General features: G+C 42.9%; 1 protein-coding gene across 1 annotated transcript in view; it reads right to left on the bottom strand.

Moving 5' to 3' along the window:
- cox10 (cytochrome c oxidase assembly factor heme A:farnesyltransferase COX10) overlaps positions 1-26,933 on the bottom strand; it is a 123,982-nt gene that overhangs the window by 62,644 nt on the left and 34,405 nt on the right. Inside the window, exon 4 of the mRNA XM_078400959.1 lies at positions 22,661-22,785. Coding sequence (XP_078257085.1) covers positions 22,661-22,785 — 125 coding nt within the window. The remainder of the gene's footprint in view (positions 1-22,660; positions 22,786-26,933) is intronic.

Genomic DNA, 26,933 nt, shown 5'->3' with positions numbered 1-26,933 from the left:
TTCTGGGTAAATCACATCACAGTGAAATGAATGTGCTTTTGTGAAGTTGGAACTACAGGAGGCTATGGCCATCAGGCTCTCAATGGAATAAGGTTGATTGCAAACATGTCAGCCTTGCATTTTGCACACACCTCTCAAAACACTGGGGTGTCACTGAGCATTGCTCTATCAGTCGATAAGCTGCAATTCAAAATTAGGCTAAAAAATCACTTGGATTCCAATCTATTCATTTAAAAATGCTACACTCTGCTTATGTATCACAGACCTTTCTGATATAGTTATTCTTTACAAATTAGAATTTGTAAGGAATTGTAAATCGGCCACCTACCTGAACCCCTGCAACCCTACGATAACATTGCTGCAATGTCGGGGTGGAATTAGGGGTTCAGGTAAGTGGCTTTTTTTTAGAATAATGAAAATATTCAAGCAACCTTGTGAAATACTTTGATATACTGGGGAGATCAAAATGATCTTCAGCCTAAAAAAAAAAAGTTTGATTTTTCTAATTGCTTCCAGTTGTATTGAAACTTGTTTGTTTAATGTACGATTAGTGTAATTTAGTTTAGAGATACAGTATGGACTCAACTCTACGACCCACTGAGTCCACGCCGACCAATGATCACCCGTTCACACTAGTTCAATGTTATCCCACTTTCTAATCTACTACTTCTGTTACTGCTCCTTTACGTAAAAGGCTTCCAAAAAATTCTACCTCAAAACTCTTGCTGTCTCTAACTCTCTCCATAAGCCTCTATTTTTGTTCATTAAGATTAGGTCATTGACAGAAATGGGGAAACTGGACTGGTGAGACTGTACCTACTTGGGGGAACTAATGCTGGCAAATGCAGATAATTATATTAAAATTATATTATCTCCTGGGACATGAAATGGGTAGCTGCAGAAGCTTTACGTCTCTTCACATTAAGATACATTATTAGATATTAGCACAAAATAGTTTTTTCTACTAAAAATCGATTTTAGTACCATGTTACTACTACTTAACTCAGTTTATTTTTCTGAATGGAAGAGTTGAATATTCCGTAAAAGTATTGTTTTGCAAAATATTTTACAGAACAGTCAAAACAGAGGTTATGTGATTGTTTAAGAGCCAGATATCAAAGGAAATATTAAAATCTGAATCATTTATATTTTGTCCGACATTCTAAAATGTACTGAAATTTATAATGTAGAAAATGGTTTCAAAAAAATGATGCAATGAATGCTTTCAAAACTTTTAAGAGCAATATTAAATTATTTACCTGTAATTATTTATGTGCTTTTTGAATGACTTGATCTCAGTAAAAATGAGAAGCCTATTATTACATAACTCCATCTATTTATACACCACAGCGTTTGATTCGCAAGTTCGAGAAGTGTTCATTCACGGCACCTTTACATTCTTTTAAGACAGCAAATATCTGTTCAATGTAGTTTGCAAATTGGTATGAAAAGGTAAAGATAACATAATATTTTGCATTAATGTCTAACCTGAAAAACCCAACCCAAAAACATTTGTGCATAAATGTTTGCTTGCTGTTTTTTAAATATTTAAATTGCTAGCTTTCTGCAGACTGAACTTGACAGCAGCATTGATGAATTAAGTAATGCTTGGTTTAATTCATTAAATAAACTACAGAACCTCATGCCATCTCCCTTATCTGTCTCTTTGCATTCATTCTTTAGGTGCTTTATCATTAGATTTTAACCCGAGGTTCTTCATCAAACTGCTCTGACCCTGAAAGGGATTATTTTTAATTCCAAGTAAAAACTTGTAGCTGAAATATTGACATATTTATATCATCATTATTCATCTTAGAAATTACACTTGATCTCATTTCAATGTTCAAAAACACATTAATTGATACTATTGATTTAAGAGCAAATGATATTCAACAATGAAAATATCAACTCAAATTAGTTTTATAACACATTCACTGCTTAAATGTTCTACGTAACAACCTATTTAAGAACAGACTAATATCTCAAGTAAGGTTTTTTTATCTATTAAAGTAACCCATTTCAAAAAAGCCACAAAGGGATGGAGTAAATAAGGGTCATCTGAGATGCCCTGTTAATAGCACAGCAAAGAATAATTTATTTTGATCTAATCCTGCATTCTAACCATAATTTAGGCTTAATGAAACAAAATCTGGAAAACATAAGGCAGGTCAGTTTCAATGTATTTAAAGACAACATTGCCCTGAAAAGATAAAGATGTTTTTTTGGCATGTATAAAATTTAGAAAAGGAAGGTTCTGGACTGTTATTCTGGTGTTTTAGAGGATGATAAAAGGCTTAGTTTGAATAATTTCATCTGGACTATTTCAGAGTGGTTACGCATTACATTTCGTCTCACAGGTTGCCTCTTTATGCACTGAAGTTGATCAAAGATGGAGGACTACAGAACCATAAAATGTGGAACAAAGCGTGTATCACTTGGTAAGTAGCCTAAATCAAGATTAGTTTGGAAACAATGATAATAGAAGGAGCTTATTCACAAAATGCTGGAGTAACTTAGCAGGTCAGGCAGCATCTCAGGAGAGAAGGAATGGGCGACGTTTCGGGTCGAGACCCTTTTTCAGACTGAAGACTGAAGAAGGGTCAGACTGAAGAAGGGTCTCGACCCGAAACGTCGCCCATTCCTTCTCTCCTGAGATGCTGCCTTACCTGCTGAGTTACTCCAGCATTTTGTGAATAAATACCTTCGATTTGTACCAGCATCTGCAGTTATTTTCTTATAATAGAAGGAACCATCAATATACTGCATTTACCAAGATTGAACCCTCAGTGATACACATGTTTAATTTCATTTTAGTTCAAACTTTACAATGGCACAGTGACGCCGCTGGTAGAGCCACTGCCTTGAAGCTCGAGAGACCCAGGTTCAATCCTGACTTTGGGTGCTGTCTGTGTGGAGTTTGCATGTTTTCCTTGTGACCGTGTGGATTTCCTCTGGGTGCTCCAGTTTTCTCCCACATCCCAAGGATGTGCGGGTTTGTGGGCCTCCGTAAATTTGCCACTAGAACGTAGTGAGTGGATGAGAAAGTGGGATAAAATAGAACTAATATGAACGGGTGATCGATGGTTAGCGTGGATCCGGTGGGCTGAAGGACCTGTTTCCATGCTGTATCTCTAACACAACTAATCGTTGCACCTTAAGCTGACAAGTTTCAACACAAATGGAGGGAATGGACAGGCAACATTTCAACTGAGTCTGCATCAGAATGGGGAACAGTCCTGACTCGAAACGTTGCCTGTTCCAATCAGTCTGAAGAAGGGTCCAAACTCAAAAGGTCTCCTGTCCATTCCCCCCACAGACCAGCAGAGCTCCTTCAGAACTTAAGTGCTTTGCTGAAAATTCCAGCATCTGCTGTTTCTTCCATCTCCAGACTGGTTTCATATATTACATACTTGAAAGATAAGCAATTTAACAAGTTCAAACTCCACCTTTCAAACGTTTCCAGTAGAGGACCCCATCTTATTCAGATCACTACTTGAAGATGGCGAAGCACATTTTTGTTGATATTTTTCATCACTGTATCTCATTTCTTCCCTTTCATAGCAAACAATGCAAGACAGCAGCTGGAGATTCAATTGCATGATACAATAATTTTGTGTGACATATAATGTAATCTTACCAAACACCCTTCCCACGCCTTATATATTTAATGTGCCAGTAACATACTTCTGAAAAGTTGCTCTAGGTGCTCTACACATAAAACACACTCCTGCAGAGAGAATGCAAGGCATGTATAGCAATGTCAAATGTTGCACAATACTTTGACGGAACTTGCAAAAAGTTCCTACGTGTAAACATAGCCCTTGTATACCAAATAATTTTGTGTAAATGATACCAAAATGAGAAGCATGCTTTATCTAAAAATTGCTGGAAGAACTTAGTGATTCAGGCAGCATCTGTGGAGGGAATGGACAGGTGACATTTTCGGTTGAACACTTCTTCCAGTAGTCTTGTGTCTCCGGGAAGATTTATCTACATGGTCGATAGAGGTTCACATCAGCTGATGTTTAACGGGCTCCAACTTTATTTGGCTTGCCACTGTAAAATGCTGGGCATTCATCATCTTCCAGATGGATCCTAGGGGTGTCCTAATTGTTCACTCCCACCACCACCTCCAACCTTTGCAGACCACTTTCTCCTCTCTTCACCTCTCTACATTGCCCCCAAATAAGTCCCTTTCCAACTCAGCTTCAGATTGCTCCTTCACCCAATTGCATCCATATTGGTCTCAATCATGTTGATAGCCAATGCCGCTGATCACCCCTCCACCATCATAACCCCAATATCTACAGCTGGCTAGACCCCATTGTACCATCTTAATGATCTTAAACCTAACTGAGTACCAATAATAGAGCAAAGAGCTATTTGTGTGCACAAATGTCCAAGGGCTGTAATGCTGCAGATGGTGCCTGGGTGCTTGCACAGAGTACCAGAGTACAGAGTACCAGAGTACAGAGTACCAGAGTAGAATTTTTAGCAGATCATCTGGGTTGGTATCATATTTTGATTGATTGAACTGACTGAAAGATACAGCATGGTAACAGGCTCTTTGACCTACCGAGTCCACAATGACCATCAATCAGCTGTTCACACTACTTCTACGTTACCCCACTTTCTCATTCACTCCCAACACATTCGGGGCAATTTTCACAGGCCAATTAACCTACAAACCTGCATGTCTTTGGGATGAGGGAGGAAATCAGGGCACCTGGAGGAAACCCTTGAGGTCACAGGGAGAATGTGTGAACCTCACACAGATGGTTCAATGTCAGGATCAAATGGATATTCACATCTAATATTCACATAATGAATATTATGATGCCCTACTTTTTCCACATTCTCTAATGTTCTTTAAGATAATAACTGGATTTATTTTATTGACAATCATATAGCCACATGCAAACATGCAAATACACATTTAAGAAATGTTTAAGAAATGCTATCTTCATTGCAAGTTAGAAATCTTAAATTGCATAGATTCACCACATCATATTTCAACTTATTTAAAAAAATATATATATTTCAAACCGTGGAGTGTTGATGTTAAATCAGGAGAGGATGTGGAATGGTTACTGAAACACATGACACCTGCAGAGATAGCAAACTGTCATTTACCGACAGTACTTTAATAACCCTGTCACTGTAATTATATGCAATTCCAATTATGGTCTCACAATGCATCTTCTCCAAGACACTGTCACAATGAAGTCATTGCTGTTCATTGTTGACAATATAGAGTACATCTATTTTTAAATGGGGCAAGGATTAAAAATGAAGTATTCCTCCTATGCACTGGTGGCCACGTTACAATAGTGATGACACTTCAAAAGCAGCTCATGGTTGTGAAACACCAGCAGTGATCGTGGATGTCATGGTTGGTACATAAATGCAAGTTTGGGTATCTGTTCATTATCTGAACCTTATAATTCTTCTGTAGCCCTTGATGTGTGACCATTCTTTAATTGATGCGTTCATTTCCTGGGGTTGCTTGGGATTCTTTAGGAACTGCCATCGGGCCTGAAGGTATTTAGATCGTAAGACTAGATCCAGTTACAAACTGGTAATCTTCAATTAGAGAAAAATGAACAGAATGTTCCAAATAACTTGGAGAATCATAAGTCGTATTAACAACACAAAAGAAAAACACTACCTAGACTGTCTGTCCCCTTCTCTACTGCATTTCTTCAACAAACAACGCTGATCATAATGCAATGTAAAGCCTAAGTTGTTCAACTGTTATTTATTTAAAATGTATATTCTCAAATTAGTCATTAGTACTGTTTAACCAGAATATAAATTTTAAAAATGGGGAAAGCTGCATACAGATTATGCATTAGTAGAAATTAGATGCTTTTGCGCTCCTCTAAACAATGCTTTTGTGGAATGGACAAAAAGGGTAGTTGGATTTCCACTATAACACTTAATTAGCCCACTGAAAGTGGCACTCGAATGAAAGAACAAGAATTTCAGCTGCATTTCAAAACCTGCAAACACAATGCAAATACAAAACCAAGCTGACAAATACTGGAAACACTTGATTAGCTCGTTAACTTTGTCCCCCGGATGCCAAAAAGTTACATTCACTCATGGTCTACTTTTAAACAGCAGATCACTTAGTAATGTTTGCAGCAGTTGAAAGTGATAATTAGCATGTTCTGCCACAAAAGGTTCATACTGTTGCCCACTGCATTGTCGCAAAAGTAATTTTTCCTCCAAATAAAGAATTGACGCCAAAATTGGTTTCCTAGACCGGAAATCCAAGCCAAGCAGCTGAACATGGTTATTACTGAACACACATCTCTTGCCAAGCAACACAGTAAATGGCGTTTATATTTCTATAAAAAGTATTTTGTTACACTACTAACCCACTAGGCTTATTTTATAAATATTCATTCCCTTAATTACTCAATGCCAAACTAGAAATTACTGACCTACAGTGCATTTCAGAAAGTATTCAGACCCCTTCACCTTTTCCACACTTACAGCCTTATTTTAAAATGGATTAAATTCCTTTTTTTTAAATCATCAATCTACACACAATACCCCATAATAAAAAAGCGAAAACAGATGTTTAGAAATTTTTGCAAAGTAATTAAAAATAAATAACTGAAATATCACATTTACATAAGTATTCAGACCCTTTATTCAGTAGTTTGTTGAGGAACCTTTGGCAGCGATTACAGCCTCAAGTCTTCTTGAGTATGACGCTACAAGCTTGGCACACCTGTATTTGGGTAATTTCTCCCATTCTTCTCTGCAGATCCTCCCAAGCTCTGTGAGGTTGGATGGGGAGCGTCGATGCACAGCTATTTTCAGGTCCCTCCAGAGATGTTCGATCGGGTTCAAGTCCGGGCTCTGGCTGGGCCTCTCAAGGACATTCACAGACTTGTCGCGAGGCACTCCTGTGTTGTCTTGGCTGTGTGCTTAGGGTCGTTGTGCTGTTGGAAGATGAACCTCCGCTCCAGTCTGAGGTCCAGAACGCTCTGGAGCAGGTTTTCTTCAAGGATCTCTCTGTACTTTGCTCCATTCATCTTTCCCTCGATTCTGAGTAGTCTCCTAGTTCTTGCCGTTGAAAAACATCTGCCACCACCATGCTTCACCATAGGTACGGTATTGGCCAGATGATGAGCGGTGCCGCTTGGCATCCAGGCCAAAGAGTTCCATCTTGGTTTCATCAGACCAGAGAATCTTGTTTCGCATGGTCTGAGAGTCCTTTAGGTGCCTTTTGGCAAACTCCAAGCGGGCTGTCATGTGCCTTTTACTGAGGAATGGCTTCCGTCTGGCCACTCTACCATAAAGGCCTGATTGGTGGAGTGCTGCAGATATAGTTGTCCTTCTGCAAGTTTCTCCCATCTCTTGAGGAACTCTTGAGCACTGTCAGAGTGACCATCGGGTTCTTGGTCACCTCCCTGACCAAGTCCCTTCTCCCCCGATTGCTCAGTTTGGCCGGGCGGCCAGCTCTATGAAGAATCTTGGTGGTTCCAAAGTTCTTCCATTTAAGAATGACGGAGGCCACTGTGCTCGTCAGGACCTGCAATGCTGCAGAAATTGTTTTATACCCTTCCCCAGATCTGTGTCTCGACACAATCCTGTCTCGGAGGTCTACGGATAATTCCTTCGTCTTCATGGTCTGACATGCACTGTCAACTGTGGGACCGTATATAGACAGGTGTGTGCCTTTCCAAATCATGTCCAATCAATTTTATTTACCACTGGTGGACTCCAATCAAGTTATAGAAACATCTCAAGGATAATCAATGGAAACAGGATGAACATAAGCTCAATTTTGAGTGTCATAGCAAAGGGTCTGAATACTTAAGTAAATGTGATATTTCAGTTATTTCTTTTTAATTACTTTGCAAAAATTTCTAAACACCTGCTTTTGCTTCTTCATTCTGGGGTATTGTGTGTAGATTGATGATAAAAAAAAAAGAATTTAATCCATTTTGAAATAAGGCTGTAACGTAGCAGAATGTGGAAAAAGTGAAGGGATCTGAATACTTTCTGAATGCACTGTATATATTTGATACCAGCATCAGTTAGTTCAGTTTTTGGCACAAGCGTACATTTTTTTATTGCATTAGCTAATAAGTGTTTATTAACAACTAAAATACCTGAAATTGACTTTCAGCTATAAACTCCTATAAAAAAAATATTGCTCAATTTAAAATGGCTAATCAACTTCTAAAGTTGCTGCTTGGAGTGTCTATCTTGTAGCATATCCTTCTCCAAAATATGTTTAATTTAATGGATATTTGATCCACTGATAAGATCACTTAGGGTTGAGTACATGGTGTCATAAAAGTAAAATATTAGCCCATCAATCTATTGAAACTAATCATTTCGAAACAAAACATTTATTACCAGTGCTGGAAATTATTAAATAAAACTAGAAAATGCTGCAAATACTGAATAGACGGTATTTGTGGTAAGAGAAGCAGGTCAATGTGAAACATTAATTATGTTTCTCTTTAAACAGATGGTTCCTGAACTGAGAACTAATTTTATTACTCTTCTGTGGGAAATGCAAGTTGCTGGAAAGGTCAGTATTTGTGCATATTTTTAATTCCCTTGAAAAAAGCGATGATAAACTACCTCCACATACTGCTGCAATCTCAATGCTGAAAGCACTGAAAGAATGCTGTTTGGTGGGGAATTTTAGGATTCTGCCCTGTAATGATAAAGGAATAGCAATAAACACCAGGTCAGAATAACGAGGGCCATAAAGGAAAACAGATTCAAAATAATGGAGGTTTTTTAGACGCGGAACTGCAGATGCTGGAACCTTGAGCAAAACGCAAAGTACTGAATGAAGTAAGTCAGTGGCTCAGGCAGCATTTGTGGAGGATAAGAATAACAAGAGTCCTGACTTGAAATGTCACCCATCCATTCCCTCCACAAACGCTGTTCGACCTGTTGTGTTACTCCAAATATTTGTGTTATTTTTTGTAATAATAATAATAATAATAATAATACATTTAATTTATATAGCGCTTTTCTGGAAACTCAAAGACGCTTTACAGAGTAAGTAACACATAAAAATAAATAAATAAGCGACAGATTTATCCAGACGGAGAAGCGGCGAACAAACAGCGCCAGCGTCCTCACGTCAGGGTCCAGCGTAAATGGTTGACAATAAACAATAAAGTTGTGATATTGCTAAGCACATGCGAGTTTATTTTCAATCATAGAGTTCACGGATTTGGAACATCCTGTCAAATCTTGAAGAACTACTGGGGTGAATCTTACACATGCTGTACATTGCAGTTCTGGGGCAGAGAGTGGACGTACAAGGGCATAGACTGGGAGCCAAGCAATGGATAACCCCATCCTGGATGATGTTTGGTGGGGTCCAGGGTGGGTTAGAGCTTCGGCAATCTAAGAATGGAAAACACCGGCACTCACCTAATGATCTGTTAGATGGTGGAAAGCCTTAGCCATTTATGTTCAAAGGTATTTTATTGTCACGTGTATCATTTAAGGTGCAGTGAAACTCGATTTGCCATACAGTCATATCATAAAAAGGCAATAAGACACGCAACTACATAAAAGTTAATATAATAGCACCACCTTTGGTGGAGGATTGTAAATGTTTGAATAAACCACAGTGCAGCTGTGCAGCCATCGAGTTAACTTGTTGTTCTGTGTCTGAGCTCAAGATATCACAAATTGGTGATGAGCAAGGGATCGTCGACTCCCCAGCTTTAATTGTCTGCATTGATATTGTCTGCATACCAGTATGACATTCAGTATCGTAAGGCAGCAGAGCACAGCAATGCTGGTGCCATGTTGAGATTACCTTTGGAATCGGAGGTTACACCAAACAGAGAGGACTTGTTTTACTTCTCTCATGTAGAAGAGTTGCACATCAGGAGACATTCTGAAGGCTATTCGCACTGACAGATTTTTGTCAAAAGTGCAGGAATATATTACTAATGGATGGCCAAACAAATGGCCAAATTCAGAGGCAGAACTGACACCATTCTTTGTTCGCAGGAACAAACTCTCAGTAGACCAAGGTTGTGTCATGTGGGGAGCGAGAGTTGTAATACATGAAAAATATGAAGTAAAATTGCTAGAAGATCTTCATGATCAGCATTTGGGAATATGTCTAACAAAGAGTCTAGCTAGAAGCTATCTATGGTGGCCAGGTCTAGATAAGGACATAGAACAAACGGTGAAAGAGCGTAGCACATGTTAAGCAGTTGGAAAGAATCCACCCACAGTACCGCTACAGCCATGGAAATGGCCGGTTAGAGTGTGGCAAAGATTACACATTGACTTTGCAGAGTTGGATGGACAACAATTGTTCATTGTGATTGATAGTCACTCCAAGTGGGTTGAGGTGTTTTCGATGAACAAAACGACATCCAGCAAAACAATAGACATTTTGCGAGGGTTGTTTGCGTCCTATGGATTTCCAGAGGAAATTGTGTCTGATAACGGATCACAATTCTGTTCACAAGAGTTTGCACAATTCATGAAAGGGAATGCTGTAAAACACGCTAGAGTAGCTCCATACCATCCCGCTTCCAATGGAGCAGCAGAACGCACATTGCAAATTGTGAAGCGGACATTAGTCAAACAACTGCTGGATCCAAATCCAAAGAAAAGACAGTTGTCGTTGTTTCACAGACTGGCTAACTTTCTGATTACATACCGCAAAACACCTCACACCACTACTGGTCAAACACCAGCTGAACTGTTCTTGAAAAGAAAACCCAGAACAAGGCTTTCGCTGTTGAAACCAAACTTGGCTCAAACAGTAGAAGAGAAACAGGAGAAACAAAAAGCATATCATGACGAAAGTAGAGTAAAGGAAAGGAGTGTTGAGTTAAATCAGAAGGTAAAGGTGAAAAACCATCATCACAAGTGGGTGAAGTGGTTACCTGGAAGAGAAGTAAAAAAGTGCGGACTACGGACATACTTGGTCAAGATGTTTGGAAGTGGTAATGTGAGAAAAGTACACATTGACCAATAGACAATAGACAATAGGTGCAGGAGGCCATTCGGCCCTTCGAGCCAGCACTGCCATTCAATGTGATCATGGCTGATCATTCTCAATCAGTACCCTGTTCCTGCCTCCTCCCCATACCCCCTGACTCCGCTATCCTTGAGACCATGTCATGCCTATGCAAGCACAGGCTGAAATCAGACAAAGTAGACGAGTCAGATAATTGGGTTACCCCTCAAGTACAGGTACCAGATGAACCAGAAATGGTACAAGAAGGTATACAAGTTAGTGAGAGCTTGAATCAGCCTGAAAATGGAATTCAAGTGGGGTTGACAGTCAAACAAAATTGACTGATGGACTGGAATCTATAAATGTAGGTCAAAACGAAGGCTTGACTGGATTAAAAATGAGTCCAAGTAGTTCTAAACAGTCAGAAACTTTTGGTCAGGGAAGATATTCAGAAAGAAGGAGAAACCCAGTGGTCAGGTTAAATTTGTAAAGTTATTGCCTGAAATGTACATATCATTGTATATACCACATAGATGCATGATGCCCTCATTTTATTCCGGTTGTATAAAAGTAAGCTATCAGACAAGATTGTAATAATTTCATACCGTCGGTTACATTCAAAACAAAATGTCCACCAGGATTATTTTTTTTATTAGGGTGGAAGGAGTTGTAATAGCACCACCTTTGGTGGAGGATTGTAAATGTTGAATAAACCACAGAGCAGCTGTGCAGCCATTGAGTTAACCTGTTGTTCTGTGTCTTAGCTCAAGATATCACAGTTAACATAAACATCCATCACACTGTGATGGAAGGCAGTAAAATCTAATCTTCCTCCCTCTTTATTCTCCCGCGATCGGGGCAGTCGAACCATCCGCAGTTGGGGCGATCGAAGCACCCGCAGCGGGCGATCGAAGCCGGCTTACTTAACGCAGGATACACGGGCTCTAATATGTTGGTTTGATTAAATTTGTAGTCAATAACAAATAATAGGATATTTATACAGGGAATTAGATTAAGTTAATATTGTTGAAAGCCAAGGAGACATGGTTAGACTTTCTCTTGTTGAACCCTTATTGGAACATATGTATCAGTTGTCAATCCATATATAAATTTTGTTCAGGCAACAAGTTGGCAGGCAGGTCCAACAAGTGTTAATGCAGCAAATGCCATGTTGACCTTCATTACCCAAGGGTTGGAGTTTAAGAATAGGGAGGTTGTTTTGCAGTTGGACAGGGTGATGGTAAGGCCACAGCTGAAATACAGCGCACAATTTTAGTCCCTTTACCTGAAAAAAGGATATGGCATGATTAGAGGTAGTCCAATAGATTCAATGACTAATGCCTCGGATCAGCGGGGTGTCCGAATAGGATAGTTTGGGTCTGTATTCCTTGGCGTTTAGAAGACTGAAGAGTGACTTATTCCAACAATATATTAACCCAAGGGGAAATAAATATTGAGATATTCTCAATAGTGGGAGAGTGATGAACAAGGGGACAAAACTCCAAAATTAAGGGCCAGTCTCTGAAGTGCAGAGAAATTTATTTCCTCAGAGGGTTGGGAATCTTTGGAATTCTCTGACCCAAGGTGGTGGAGGCCACTACAAAATATTTAGGGTATGGATAGATATTTGAAAGATTGAGGGAGTGTGAGTTTTAGGGAACACTCGCGGAAGAGAAGTTGAGGCCAGTATAGGTCAGCCACCATCATACTGAATGGTGGGGCAGGCTTGAGTGGCCTGGTAGCTTGCTACCCTACCCCTGCTCCTATTTTCTTGTGTTTAAGTTAAACATAACAACTTCATCCTTTGACATGCATTTGATGAAGGATAATAAATGTGAATTTTAGAAAGAGAACATTGTTTTGAAGGATGCTTTCCATAACCCCAAGCTGGTCCCAAGATGGCTGGCAAAATATTTGCCAAAATTGCAACAGACTAACTTTTACAAGTAATCAACACCAACTTGCATTTTAGGTTTCTTTATGAGATACGAGCTGAGAAACACGAGGAAAACTTCAGTTAGTACAACCAGATACTCGACGTACATCTGAAAGGGAACATGGTGTCTCAACTGAATGGTTCATATTAAAGTTGCCAATTGTCTCAGTGCACCAGTCCCTTAAGACAGCGCTGGTGTCTGGAGTGGTCCTTGATCCCATGACCGAGATTGAGAAAGGAGAATGTTATCATTGAGTCGTGATGCAAGCTAAAGAGGAAGTGTAAAGGTTTTGGCACTATCATGCAACAATACCCTGATTAAAGGCCTGAAGAACTTGGAATAACAAGGTAAACAAAAAGGCTAGATTTAAAGCAAATAAAAAGGTTTCAGAAAGTTGCTGGATCAGTTCATGAAAGCTAGTTTGACAAATTAGAAACAACAATTCTACTTTTAAGTACAACTCACAGACAACCAACAAAATTATGGCTTAAATGATAGTCTTTCCTTTGTTCTTTTACTTCACTAGTTTTTCACATTTTGATCACCTGGAATGCTTTTGTTCTCAGCGCAATGATTATTTGTGAATCAAGACCTTGGCACAAGATCTGTCAATTTTACATACAGCTGCTGAACTACAGGTATCAATGTAATCTTAAAATTATGATTCAGTCAGAGAACCAGTCATTTAACCTACTTGTATTGATTCAAGCTTACCTGTATTATTTTAAACAAAATATCAGGGGAGAATTTAAGAATTTAGTAAAGACTAGACCAAGGGGACCTGTTGGGCCCAAACCTATCCTGCATTGGTGCAGCACCCTCTCCTACCCCCTCCCTCACCCTTCCCCCCTTCCCCATCCCCCCACTTCACTCTCCTCAACCCTGCTTATCTCCCCTCCTCCCCCCTCCCTCCCTCCCTCCCTCCACCCCCTCCCGCCCAAGGAGATAGATTTAAACTTGAAAATGTGAATAACTTAAAAAATATAACACCAATTTCAATGAAACTTCTTCCATTAGCACCAAAGGGACAAAGGTGAGTAAAGTGGGCCTAAAATTGTCGCGCTATCGTGTACCGTTTTGGCTGTAGTTCAGGAACAAATAAACAAACACGTTTTAGTATATAGATATCAAACTTTGGCCTTGTGTTCTTCACACATTGATTATAACAGAGCAAAAAGATGTGGGGATGTGCTTGAGGTAATTCTACTAAAATAAAGTAATGAAGGACTGTCTTGTCATTAAATATATAGAAATTTAATCTGAGGTAAACTGCCTGCGTGACACTGTTACATAAATTATACCAATCATTTGGAATTTTGCCAATTGGATTAAGAAACAGAACTTATTCCACCAACATCTTGTGACAGATGTCAGTTTGTCTGCAGACAGCCAGAAGAAATGAAATATTTTGTTTCAATCACAAAAAGGACATACTTTTGCCTGATAATTCAGCATAACAATAGAATACCAAGCAGCAAGTCAAAAGGCTTGATTGAGATTATAGACCAAAAATGAGGCAGTTTATGACTGTTAGCTGAGCAGTGAACTTAAATTGTTACCCAAAATTTAGAGCCAAGTATTTATCATATGGTTAAAAGATGCGCTTGAGGTAATTCTACTAAAATTCTACTTTGTTTTAAAGTCTTAGGTTCTGTCTTATTTTAGGGTAAAATAGAAATAAGTATCGGAGCAGAGGTCCTTCTGCAGTTGTCCAGGGCCCTGGTGAGACCACACCTGGAGTATTGTGTGCAGTTTTGGTCTCCTAATTTGAGGAAGGACATTATTGCTATTGAGGGAGTGCAGCGTAGGTTCACCAGGTTAATTCCCAGGATGACGGGACTGTTATATGATGAAAGAATGGAACTAGTGGGCTTGTATTCACTGGAATTTAGGATAAGAGGGGATGTTATAGAAACATATAAAAAATTTAAGGGATTGCACAGGCTAGATGCAGGAAAAATGTTCCCCATGTTGGGGGAGTCCAGAACCAGGGGTCACATTTTAAGAATAATGGGTAGGCCATTTAAGACTGAGATGTGGAAAAACTTTTTCACCCAGAGATGTGAATCTGTGCAATTCTCTGCCACAGAAGTCAGTGGAGGCCAATCCATTGATGTTTTCAAGAGTTAGATTTAGCTCTTAGGGCTGACGGAATCAAGGGATTATTGGGAAAAAGCAGGAATGGGGTACTGATTTTGGATGATCAGCTATGATCAAATTGAATGGGCTGGCTCGAAGGGCCAAATGGCCTATTCCTGCACCAATTTTTCTATGTTTCTATGGTTCTAGAATGAAGCAAATAAAAGTTGTTTCAAATGCCAAGTACAATACTGGTATACTAGAAATAGTATGTTTATTATATTTAAGATAGAAGATGAGATGTCATTGCTCATATTCCATGTTGGAATTGGATGCATTCCCATGTTGGGCCTCCTTACAACAGTAGAGGAGGCTTGCAAAGGGGTTGGAGTGAGAGCAGAATGGAGAATTAACGTGGCCTGAGCGAGCTGTTGTTTTAATCCAAAATGCTCGTGCCCTAACAGAAAATACAAAATAATTTAATTGTTAGAAGTCTCCAGTAAATCAATCAATTTGGTATTTGTTTGCTATTGTCATGTGTACTAATCTATGGGGAAAAGCTCTGTTTGTGTGCTACCCAATGAAAGCAGAAAATATCATACACAAATACAACAGGTAGAGAAAAGAGAAAGTGCCAGAGTGGAGAATATCATTTTCAGCATTGTATCATTACATTTCCAGTGAAAAAGTCCAATGTCTGCAATGAGGTAGGTTGGAAGATTGGAACTCTAACCTAGCAATTTGGAGAACTGGAGGCTAGATAGAGCTCATAATGGATAGCGGAGTCAGGTGGTATGGGGAGAAGGCAGGAACGGGGTACTGATTGAGAATGATCAGCCATGATCACATTGAATGGTGGTGCTGGCTCGAAGTGCCAAATGGCCTACTCCTGCACCTATTGTCTATTGTCTAACTGTTCAGAAGTCAGATAATAGCAGAGAACTAGCTGTTTCCGAGTCTGGTGATAAGTGGTGATTTGTGTACTTTAGTGCTCTTGAAGAATTTTCTCTCTAGTTTACATAATTTTATAGTTTACTAGACCGAGTGGGCCCGTTGGGCCCGTCCTCGTAGGGTTTCCATTGTAACCGGGAGGCGGGGAGGGAGGGGGGAGGGGGACCACCTGTTTTCCCAGTACCCCTCTTTACCCGTTGTGGGATGGGAGGGGGGAGGGTAGGGGGGAGGGAGGGGGTAGGGGGGAGGGAGGGGGGAGGGAGGGAGGGGAGGGGGGAAGGGGGAGGGGGAAGGGGAGAGGGAAGGGGGGAGGGAGGAGGACCTCCCCTTTTCCCAGTACCCCTCTTTCCCCGTTGTGCCCGTCCTTGTAGGGTTTCCATTGTAACCGGGAGGAGGGGAGGGAGGGAGGGAGGGAGGAGGGAGGAGGGGAGGGAGGGGGGGAAGGGGAGGGCGGAAAGGGGGGAGGGGGGGAGGGGGGAGGGAGAGAGGGGAAGGTTTGAAAGAGCATCCCTCTCCCCATCAGAACTGCCTCCTCCATCGACTCCTTTAAGTCCAGGCTCAAAACCTATTTCTACTCCCTAGCTTTTGAGGCTAATTGAGGAGGTACTGTGAACTGTTTGGGAGGGGAGGGGAGGGGGAAGGGGGGAAGGAGGGGGACCTCCCCTTTTCCCAGTTCCCCTCTTTCCCCGTTGGGCCTGTCCTCGTAGGGTTTCCATTGTAACCGGGAGGACGGGAGGGAGGGAAGGGGGAGGGAGGGAGGAGGGAGGTGTGGAGGGAGGAGGGAGGTGTGGAGGGAGATGGGGAAGGAGGGGGGAGGGGATGGGGTAGGGGGAGGGAGAGGGGAGGGAGGGAGGGGGTAGGGGGAGGGAGGGGGAGGGGAGGGGGGAAGGGGGGAGGAGGGGGACCTCCCCTTTACCCAGTACCCCTCTTTCCCCATTGGGCCCGTCCTCGTAGGGTTTCCATTGTAACCGGGAGGAGGGGAGGGAGGGAAGGGGGAGGGAGGGAGGAGGGAGGTGGGGAGGGGGAGGGAGGGGGGGAGGGGAGGGGGGAAGGGGGGAGTGAGGGGGTAGGGGGAGGGAGGGGGGAGGGAGGGGGAGAGGGGAGGGGGGGTGAGGGGGAGGGAGGGGGGAGGGAGGGGGAAGGGGGGAGGGAGGGGGATCTCCCCTTTTCCCAGTACCCCACTTTCCCCGTTGGGCCCGTCCTCGTAGGGATTCCATTGTAACCGGGAGGAGGGGAGGGAGGGAAGGGGGAGGGAGGGAGGACGGGAAGGGGAGGGCGGAAAGGGGGGGAGGGGGGAAAGGGGGGAGGGGGGAGGGGGGAGGGAGAGAGGGGGAGGGTGGAAAGAGCATCCCTCTCCCCATCAGAACTGCCCCCTCCATCGACTCCTTTAAGTCCAGGCTCAAAACCTATTTCTACTCCCTAGCGTTTGAGGCTCATTGAGGAGGCGCTGTGAACTGTTTGCGTGCCACTGTATGTTTCATTTTTTTCCTTAGTACCTAATCAGATGTACAGCACTTTGGTCAACGTGGGTTGTTTTTAAATGTGCTGTACAAATAAAATGGACTTGACTTGACAGCTCTTCGCAACAATGTAGCACAGGGGCATTGTGACGTCACACGCTGAATACCGCTGGGGGGGGAAGGGGGGTCAGCTCGAGTTCATCTCACAGGGGCATTGTGACATCACAATCCGCACCGCAGCGCCCCCCTTCTGTCAAAACTTCGATAAATCAGGGGGGGCAGCACTTTTAAACCTCTGTAACTTAAAAAATATGCGTCCGAATTAAATAAAAATATCATTTTCCAGCAGCGAACCGCATGCTGATTAAGGCGTTACAAAAATCGTGGCGCTACGGTTCACCGTTTTGCCGGAATTGCCGTATTCAGCCGACATTAGTGGAATATATATATATATACACAACATCTGAGTTTTAATAGTATACTAGACCAAGTGGGCCCGTTGGGCCCGTCCTCGTAGGGTTTCCATTGTAACCGGGAGGCGGGGAGGGAGGGGGACCACCTGTTTTCCCAGTACCCCTCTTTCCCCGTTGTGGGATGGGAGGGGGGAGGGGAGGGGAGGGGGAGGGAGAGGGGAGGGAGGGGGTAGGGGGAGGGAGGGGAGGGAGGGGAGGGGGAAGGGGGAGGGGGGAGGGAAGGGGGGGAGGGAGGAGGACCTCCCCTTTTCCCAATACCCCTCTTTCCCCGTTGTGCCCGTCCTTGTAGGGTTTCCATTGTAACCGGGAGGCGGGGAGGGAGGGGGGAGGGAGGGAGGAGTGGAGGGAGGAGGGGAGGGGGGGGAGGGGGGAGGGGAGGGGGAGGAGAGGGGGGAAAGGGGGAGGGAGAGGGGAGGGAAGGGGGTAGGGGTGGAGGGGGGAGGGAGGGGGGAGGGGGACCACCTGTTTTCCCAGTACCCCTCTTTCCCCGTTGTGCCCGTCCTCGTAGGGTTTCCATTGTAACCGGGAGGCGGGGAGGGAGGGGGAGGGAGGGAGGAGGGAGGTGTGGAGGGAGGAGGGGAGGGGGGAAGGGGGGAGGTGGAGGGAGGGGGGAGGGAGGGGGGAAGGGGGGAGGATGGGGGAACTCCCCTTTTCCCAGTACCCCTCTTTCCCCGTTGGGCCCGTCCTCGTAGGGTTTCCATTGTAACCGGGAGGAGGGGAGGGAGGGAAGGGGGAGGGAGGGAGGTGTGGAGGGAGGAGGGGAGGTACCACGTAAAGACCCAACCAATCTTTAGGGAGGAGGGGGGGAGAGGAGGAGAGGGGGAGAGGAGGAGAGGGGGGAGAGGAGAGGGGGGAGAGGAGAGGGGGGAGAGGAGGGGGGGAGAGGAGGGGGGGAGAGGAGGGGGGCAGAGGTGGGGGGAAGGGGAGGGAGAGGGGAGGGGAGGGGGGAGGGGGTGGGAGGGAGGGGGGAGGGGGACCTCCCCTTTCCCCAGTACCCCTCTTTCCCCGTTGGGCCCGTCCTCGTAGGGTTTCCATTGTAACCGGGAGGAGGGGAGGGAGGGAAGGGGGAGGGAGGGAGGAGGGAGGGGAGGGAGGGAGGAGGGAGGTGTGGAGGGAGGAGGGGAGGGGGAGGGAGGGGGGGAGGGAAGGGGGGGAGGGGGGAGTGAGGGGGTAGGGGTGAGGGGGAGGGAGGGGGAGGGGGGAGGGAGGGGGGAGGGGGGGGCTCTCCCCTTTTCCCAGTACCACTCTTTCCCCGTTGGGCCCGTCCTCGTAGGGATTCCATTGTAACCGGGAGGAGGGGAGGGAGGGAAGGGGGAGGGAGGAGGGAGGAGGGAAGGGAGGGGGAAGGGGAGGGCGGAAAGGGGGGGAGGGGGGAAAGGGGGGAGGGGGAGGGGGGAGGGAGAGGGGAAGGGGGGAGGGGGAGGGAGGGGGGAGGTAGGGGAGGGAGGAGGGAGGAGGGGAGGGAGGGGGGAAGGGGAGGGCGGAATGGGGGGGAGGGGGGAGGGGGGAGGGAGAGGGGAAGGGGGGAGGGGGGAGGGAGAGGGGAAGGGGGGGAGGGGGAGGGAGGGGGGAGGTAGGGTAGGGGGAGGGGGGAAGGGGGAGGGAGGGGCACAGGGGCATTGTGACGTCACACGCTGAATACCACGGGGGGGGGGGGGAAGGGGGGGTCTGCTCGAGTTCATCTCACAGGGGCATTGTGACATCACAATGAAGAATAAATCCGCAGCGCAGCGCCCCCCTTCTGTCAAAACTTCGATAAATCAGGGGGGGCAGCACTTTTAAACCTCTGTAACTTAAAAAATATGCGTCCGAATTAAATAAAAATATCATTTTCCAGCAGCGAACCGCATGCTGATTAAGGCGGTACAAAAATCGTGGCGCTACGGTTCACCGTTTTGCCGGAATTGCCGTATTCAGCCGACATCAGTGGAATATATATATATATATTCAAGATCTGAGTTTTAATAGTATATAGATAGATAGATCAAATAAAATGACAAATTAAAGGCATGAATTGCAACAATTCACAAGATGTATTGACACCAATGACTTCAGATGCAGTTTCATTACAACAGCATGAAACCACCAAGGAGTATTTTGATATGTCGCTATCACGATCACTTCATTGACGCTGTGATTAAAGGCAGCATGATTGCTTAAGGCAACCTGTCTGACTAAAGCCTTGCAGATTTTGCTGAGGTCAATCAGATTTTTCTATCCAATTGCTCACCACCATGAGCAAAGGCTGTCAAAAATGATTCCCTCTGGGTCAGGAAATGTCTACTTGTAGTTTTTTGCAGTCCTGCTGGTAGCCATTGTTTTTCCAACAGTTGAAAAACTTTGTAATATTATTTGGAAGAAAACTAATTTCATCTTCCTTACAGTGATGCACACAATGTAGCCAGAGTGAGAAACTAAAACGACCAGCTGCAGATCTTGGCTCAAAATGGAAATGCTGATTGTGCCAATACAGTTTGAGAAATCGTTACACTTAGTCAAATGGAGTTCATTCATCTTCAATCAAGTTTTCATAGAAACTTCAAAATAAATTGCGGTGGAACTTGCATTTCTGAGTTACAATGCAGATGATAATTAATTGAAGATAGACACAAAATGCTGGAGTAACTCAGTGGGACATCTCTGGATAGAAGGAATGGGTGATGTTTCGGGACAGGACCCTTCGGCAGACTGAAAGTCAGGGGAGAGGGAGATACAGTTTGAATTCTCGTACACTCCAAAGACGCACGGGTATGTAGGTTAATTTGACTGGGTAAAAATGTTTTTAAAAAAAAAATTGTCCTTAGTGTGTGTAGGATAGTGTTAATGTGCGGCGCGGACTTGGTGGGCCGAAAAGGCCTGTTTCCGCGCTGTATATATATGATATGATATGATATGAAGTGTTACCTTGTGCACTCCAGAGCTATGATTTGTCTATTAACCTTTGGGGAAGCAAAAATCCAGACCTCAAGTATAAATCCAACTTCATTACTGTGAGAGGAAACGTTACATGACAAAATTGGTGGTAAACTCAGATCTCGCAGATGTTGAGTTGGGATTCTGGGCAATCTTCCCTTCAGGTGCAAATACAGAAAAAAATAAAGCAGAAATCTATGCATGGACAATCATTCAGGTACTTTTTTAGATGAAACTAAAAACTGAGCAAAGCTGAGAGACATTTTATTGTTTGAATCAAGTAAGATGACAGTCCACATTTTCTCTTTGTCTAGGACATACTGACTAAGATAATGTATTTGAGTGGACTAAAATATAGACTAAAAATTTCGGCACACAATGTTTGTGCTGAACATGATGCCTAACTAAGTGGATCTCATCTGCCTGTACATGATCCAAATCCGTCTATTCCCTGCACTTCCATGTGCCTATCTGAAAGCCTCTTCAAAGCTAGTTCTATAACAACTTTTAAATGTCTGGTTCCATAAATTTTATCACAAGAAGATTGTAAAATTAGAGATTAAAGAAATATTTATTGAACGGAAAACTACACAGTTCAGGTCACAAGGGATACTAGGTTATCCCTAGATATGTTTCTATGTTTCTATCTCTTAGTACAATTACATACAGCACAGCTAGTCATGTTTTATGAAGTTACAAATTACTTATTGGTGTGACTGATTCTACTGTGTACAAGAAATTAACGACAATGGCACCTGAATCTTACAAATCAGCTGAATTCAGCCAGAAGCTTTTTATTTTGATTTAAGTCTCAACATGTAGTGCATGCCGGTTTGTCATTGCACAAAATACTGGAGGAATCAGCATGTCTGGCAGCCTCTGGGGATGGAAATGGGCAAGCAACATTTTGGATCTGAACCCTTCTTCAGACTGATTCAGTCTGAAGAAAGGTCTGGACCCAAAACATGGCTTCCCTATTTTGCTCCCCAGATGCCGCCAAACCCGCTGAGTTCCTCCAGCATTTTGCTCAAGATTCCTCAGTCTCTTGTGTCTTCATGTTATTTTGTCAAATCAGCCATCTTTTTGATGAATAACTTTACAAAGTTCATATCAGCACTTTAAATGAGCACAAACACTCCATAATGTTATTCAAAGATAATCTGGAAATTTAATGTTCTAGTCATTACCAGTCCATCAGTACCCTTCACGAAAGTGGGCAAAATGGTCATTTATGTCATCCACTGCTGGTGGGACTTGACAAAGTTCAAACTTTGCAGTTGACTACATCACAGTAACTAGCTTCAGATTTCCTTCAACTGTTACAAAGCATTTTGATACAACTCGAGGACAGGTAAATACAAACTTATTTGCTTCCTAAAATTCATTATAATATAGAGATAAGATTTCATTGAGAGAAATCAAGAGTACAAACCTTTAACAACAGAAAATTATGAACAAAAAAATTATCAACTGCTTCAAAGTTATACTGTTAAATGCAGACATGCAAGGTATCCAGAGTATAGCCTCTTCCTAACTTTAAATGACCAACCACTTATAACGCTCATTATACAACTAAAGCATAAACACCAAAATATCCTGAGCCTCTTATGACAATGTCAGGAACCATCACGTGATTATTTAATTTTTGCCAGATTTTCAAAGACTGAGCTATTTATTTTAAATAAACACCAAAGATATTTGATTATTTTAAGTGGAGCAACATTGAAAATTATGTTTTAATGGAGGAGGTTTACTCACTCAGCATTGCCATACACACACCAACATGATTTCCTACCCAGGAAGGTGTGATTCTGCAAAACAAATGCTCTGCTTTTTGCCTGGTGTGTGTTAAAATGAATTACTCACCTGATTAATGGAATTGGCAGCACAGGAAGCAAGGCCTGTTCCAAGAGTGGCGAGAAGGAAACAGCTCAGGTCGAAGGGTACAGGTGCCATTGCAAATCCAGCCGCCGCAGTTGTTGCAACTAACGCTGAAATAAACAGGAAACAGGAAGAAAGTAAATCACTTATGTCAGAAAATTTCATTAAGATCACCTTATTTCAGTTACTTCTATGATCATTGAAAAGTTAGTCAAAAATGTTTGATATCCCTTTCAATGTTTGTTCAATTTATGTTGGATCTTTGCAGACTAATTATGGTATTAATTATCAAAATTAGTGTGGGCAGATATTGAGATAATTTAGAGAAATTTTAGTTTAAGACAAATCCATGATTGGACCAGCTACCACCATGATCAGTTTTCTTTTGTTTATGTATTCACAAAATATTTAAGGTGTAGGAAAATAATACAACAAATTATCCTCCAACATTTCCGTCACCTCCAACGGGATCCCACTACTGGCCACATTTTCCCATCACCTCCCCTTTCTGCTTTCCGCAGAGACCGTTCCCTCCATAACTCCCTGGTCCACTCGTCCCTTCCCACCCAAACCATCCCCTCCCCAGGTACTTTCCCCTGCAACCGCAGATGTAACACCTGTCCCTTTACCTCCCCCCCTCGACTCCATCCAAGGACCCAAACAGTCTTTCCAGGTGAGGCAGAGGTTCACCTGCATCTGCCCCAACCTCATCTATTGTATCTGCTGTTCCAGATGTCAACTTCTCTACATCGGCAAGACCAAACGCAGGCTCGGCGATTGTTTTGCTCAACACCTTCGCTCAGTCCACCTTAACCAACATGATCTCCTGGTGGCTCAGCACTTCAACTGCCCCTCCCATTCTGACCTTTCTGTCCTGGGTCTCCTCCATTGTCAGAGTGAGGCCCAGTGCAAATTGAAGGAACAGCACCTCATATTTCGCATGGGCAGTTTACACCTCAGCAGTTTGAACATTGATTTCTCCCACTTCAGGTACTCCCTGCTTCCCCTCTCTATCCCCTCCCCCTTCCCAGTTTTCCTACTAGTCTTCCTGTCTCCGACTACATTCTATCTTTGTCCCGCCCCCTCCCCTGACATCATTCTGAAGAAAGGTCTCGACCCAAAACGCCACCCATTCCTTCTGCTGCCTAACAAGCTGAGTTTCTCCATCATTTTGTGTCTTCCTTAGATAATACCAATTAACTTCTCCTCTAGATCCAGTCTGTTATCGCTGGCACTCTGAATCACATTGCATACAATAGTGTCTTAAATGTTACTGTGGTGCAGTCTGTGTTCCTTCAAAGTCATAGACTCTGATTGTCAAGTCTCCATAGAGTTAAAGTAGAATTTAATCTCTGATTCAATTGATTGATCTCCTGCACTGAGAGTCTGAATATACAAGAATTAAGTGGAGTTTGAGTTTACTTTGAGTTGAGTTGATTGTCGCGTGTACCGAGGTACAGTGAAAAGCTTTTGTTTAACCAGTCACCAGAAAAACAATACATGATTACAATCGAGGCATTCCACAGTACACATGATAAAGGGAATAACGTGTAAGAAAGAACTGCAGATGCTGGTTTAAACCAAAGATAAACACAAAAAGCTGAGTAACTCAGCAGGACAGGCAGCATCTCTGGAGAGAAGGAATGGGTGATGTTTCGGGTCAAGACCCTTCTTCAGATTAGGAATAACAAAGGGAATAACGTTTAGCATAGTTAAAGTAAGAAAGGCTGCTGTTGGAGTAGTGATTTAAAAGAGTGGAGCGATTGTAACGCGTAATTGCAGATCCACTTCTGTGATGAGCACACAATGAATTGCCTGGCTTGGGCATCATCTTGGATTGCAATGGGCTTTATTTAGGTCTGCTCAGTCCCAGCAGCAGCTAACTTAGGCAAAGTCACTAAGATTCCTTCCTTCCATAGAGCACCCATCTTTCCATTCAGTAGAAAGGTGGTAGAGATAATGAATGGGGTACAAATTGATAGAGGAGGTACTGGAAACTGTTTTCAATGGGCATTATCCAATGTTGGTTTGAGAGGGGGGAAGTTTGTTGCAGAAGGGCTTGTCACATTCTTGCTAACTGCCCTAGGTGCAGGAAAGATCAGCGCAACTGGAAACATGCTCAAAAGATGATGCATGACACGCCAGGCATTACAGGCCAATGAGTTTACCTGCAGGCGTGAGGAAGCTTTTTAAAATAATCAATACGGGCTGGCACTTGGAAAAGTTTAAATTGATAAAGCAGATTTATTGAAGATAAATTATGTTTGATTAACTTGAATGATTGTTTTCTGATCAAGGCAATGTGGCGGATGAGATATGATTAAGTCTCACACAAAAGGCTAATTAGTAAAATTGAGGCGAAAGAAATTAAAGGATCACTGGGTTAGAAAAAGGCTTCAAGAGAAAAAGCTAATGACGGCCATGGATGTGCAGGATACCATTTTGCAAACTTCCAGGTGACACAAAGGTTTTGCGTGTGTAAAACAGTGACTAGACAGTAGCGGAATGCAGAATGACAGGGATACATACATATGTTATCAGAACAGGCAGATAAGTACAGCTGAAAACTAACACAAGTGTGAAGTGATAGATTATTGCGGACAAAACGAGACAGTACTCCAGTTCTGGTAAATGTTAAAGTTCTAAAGGGTGTCAAGTTACAGATGGCTCTGGGTGTACATGCGCATAAATCATTGAAAGAAATAGCTAAAGCATTTGTAATCCTGGGAGTCCTAAGTAGGGGTTGAGGTTAGAAAAGCAAGGAAATTATGTTCAACCTGTACAAAGCACTGGCAGCGGGCAACAAATTTAGAGCATTGTGGCAAATTCTGAGTTGCACATGCCAAGGTCTTTGCACGCTTCCTTTAAATGGTGCAGAAGAGATTTACTGGAATAGTTTAGAGATGGAGTATTTCAGCCAAAATGGAGGACCTGAGATCAAGATCTTTGATGGAAAGGCAGAGATTGAAGTGTACAAGACCATGACTGGATGATATAGGGTAAGTAGGCAGAGATATTCAGATTAGCAGACAGTTCAAGGACCAAGGGAAACAATTTAAAGATACAAGGGAGTAATCGAGATCACTCCCTGAAAAAGATGTCAAAAATCAAATCAGTTTAAATAGCATTTGGATACGTAAGTGACAGAGATAAAATTGCACGATTCTGGGGAATGCGATCGATAGCAATGTTCTGTCGAAATAATTATGTCTCTGAGATGAATGGTTTCTTCCTTGTTTATGATTCAGGTTATTTTTCCCTTTTAAAACAAATTGCCATACTTTCTCCAGCCTCTTCAGCAACACATCTGTACATTCTTACCTCTAATTTGTGGCAGACGTTTATTTCTGTTCATATTTTGTTAAGAAGCTAGTTACAACACTCTGTTGGAATATGATGATGTGCAATCCATAATTTTCTACACGAGCAGAAGCCAGGTAATTATTGCGTTCTCCCATGAAGGGCTTGTTTGATATGTTGGAGACCATCTAGCACTATTGCAATTAATTGCTGACAACTTTATCGGTCATTCAAACAATGTTACCACTGAAGATACCACTAAAGTGGTATCTGCAATTACAACGTGTCCAGCACGGGTACAAAACTAGATTTATAATGCCTTCATGAGCTGCTTATCTTCTATTGATAGGCATACATAAAAGCAAAGCATACTGTGAACAGCTTCTAACGGTAAATACTTTCAAGACAATTGGGTACGATACTTCAATGTTTGGGGCTCAGTCATGCAAGTTATTCACTCCTGTATTTGTTTGAGGCCAAACAAATCAAGTAGTGTTTGCTTATGCATGCAAATGCACAAAGCATTGATAGACTCCCAATGTTCAACTTTTATACTTTGCATAACATAGGAACTTTCTCGCAAATTCACCTTTGACTCTACAAATGGTTCATATATTATTAGACCAATTGGTTGCAATAATGAACAATACTTTTCTCCAGTGTCGGAAGGAACTGCAGATGTCAGTTTACACTGAAGATAGACACAAAATGCTGGAGTAACTCAGCGGGGCAGGCAGCAGAAATGGGTGGCGTTTCGGTTTGAGACCCTCCTTCAGACAGCTGAAAAAATCAATTGTGGAGCACTGAACAATAGGTGAGCTTTAAAGGCATGATGATTAAAGGCACGGTAGCGCAGCGGTAGAGTTGCTGCTTTACAGCGAATGCAGCGCCGGAGACTCAGGTTCGATCCTGACTACGGGTGCTGCACTGTAAGGAGTTTGTACGTTCTCCCCGTGAC

Source organism: Rhinoraja longicauda, chromosome 6, assembly GCF_053455715.1.
Source record: "Rhinoraja longicauda isolate Sanriku21f chromosome 6, sRhiLon1.1, whole genome shotgun sequence".
Lineage (NCBI taxonomy): Eukaryota > Metazoa > Chordata > Chondrichthyes > Rajiformes > Arhynchobatidae > Rhinoraja > Rhinoraja longicauda.
Note: the sequence above shows the minus strand (reverse complement) of the source record. Positions and strands in the feature narration are given on the sequence as shown.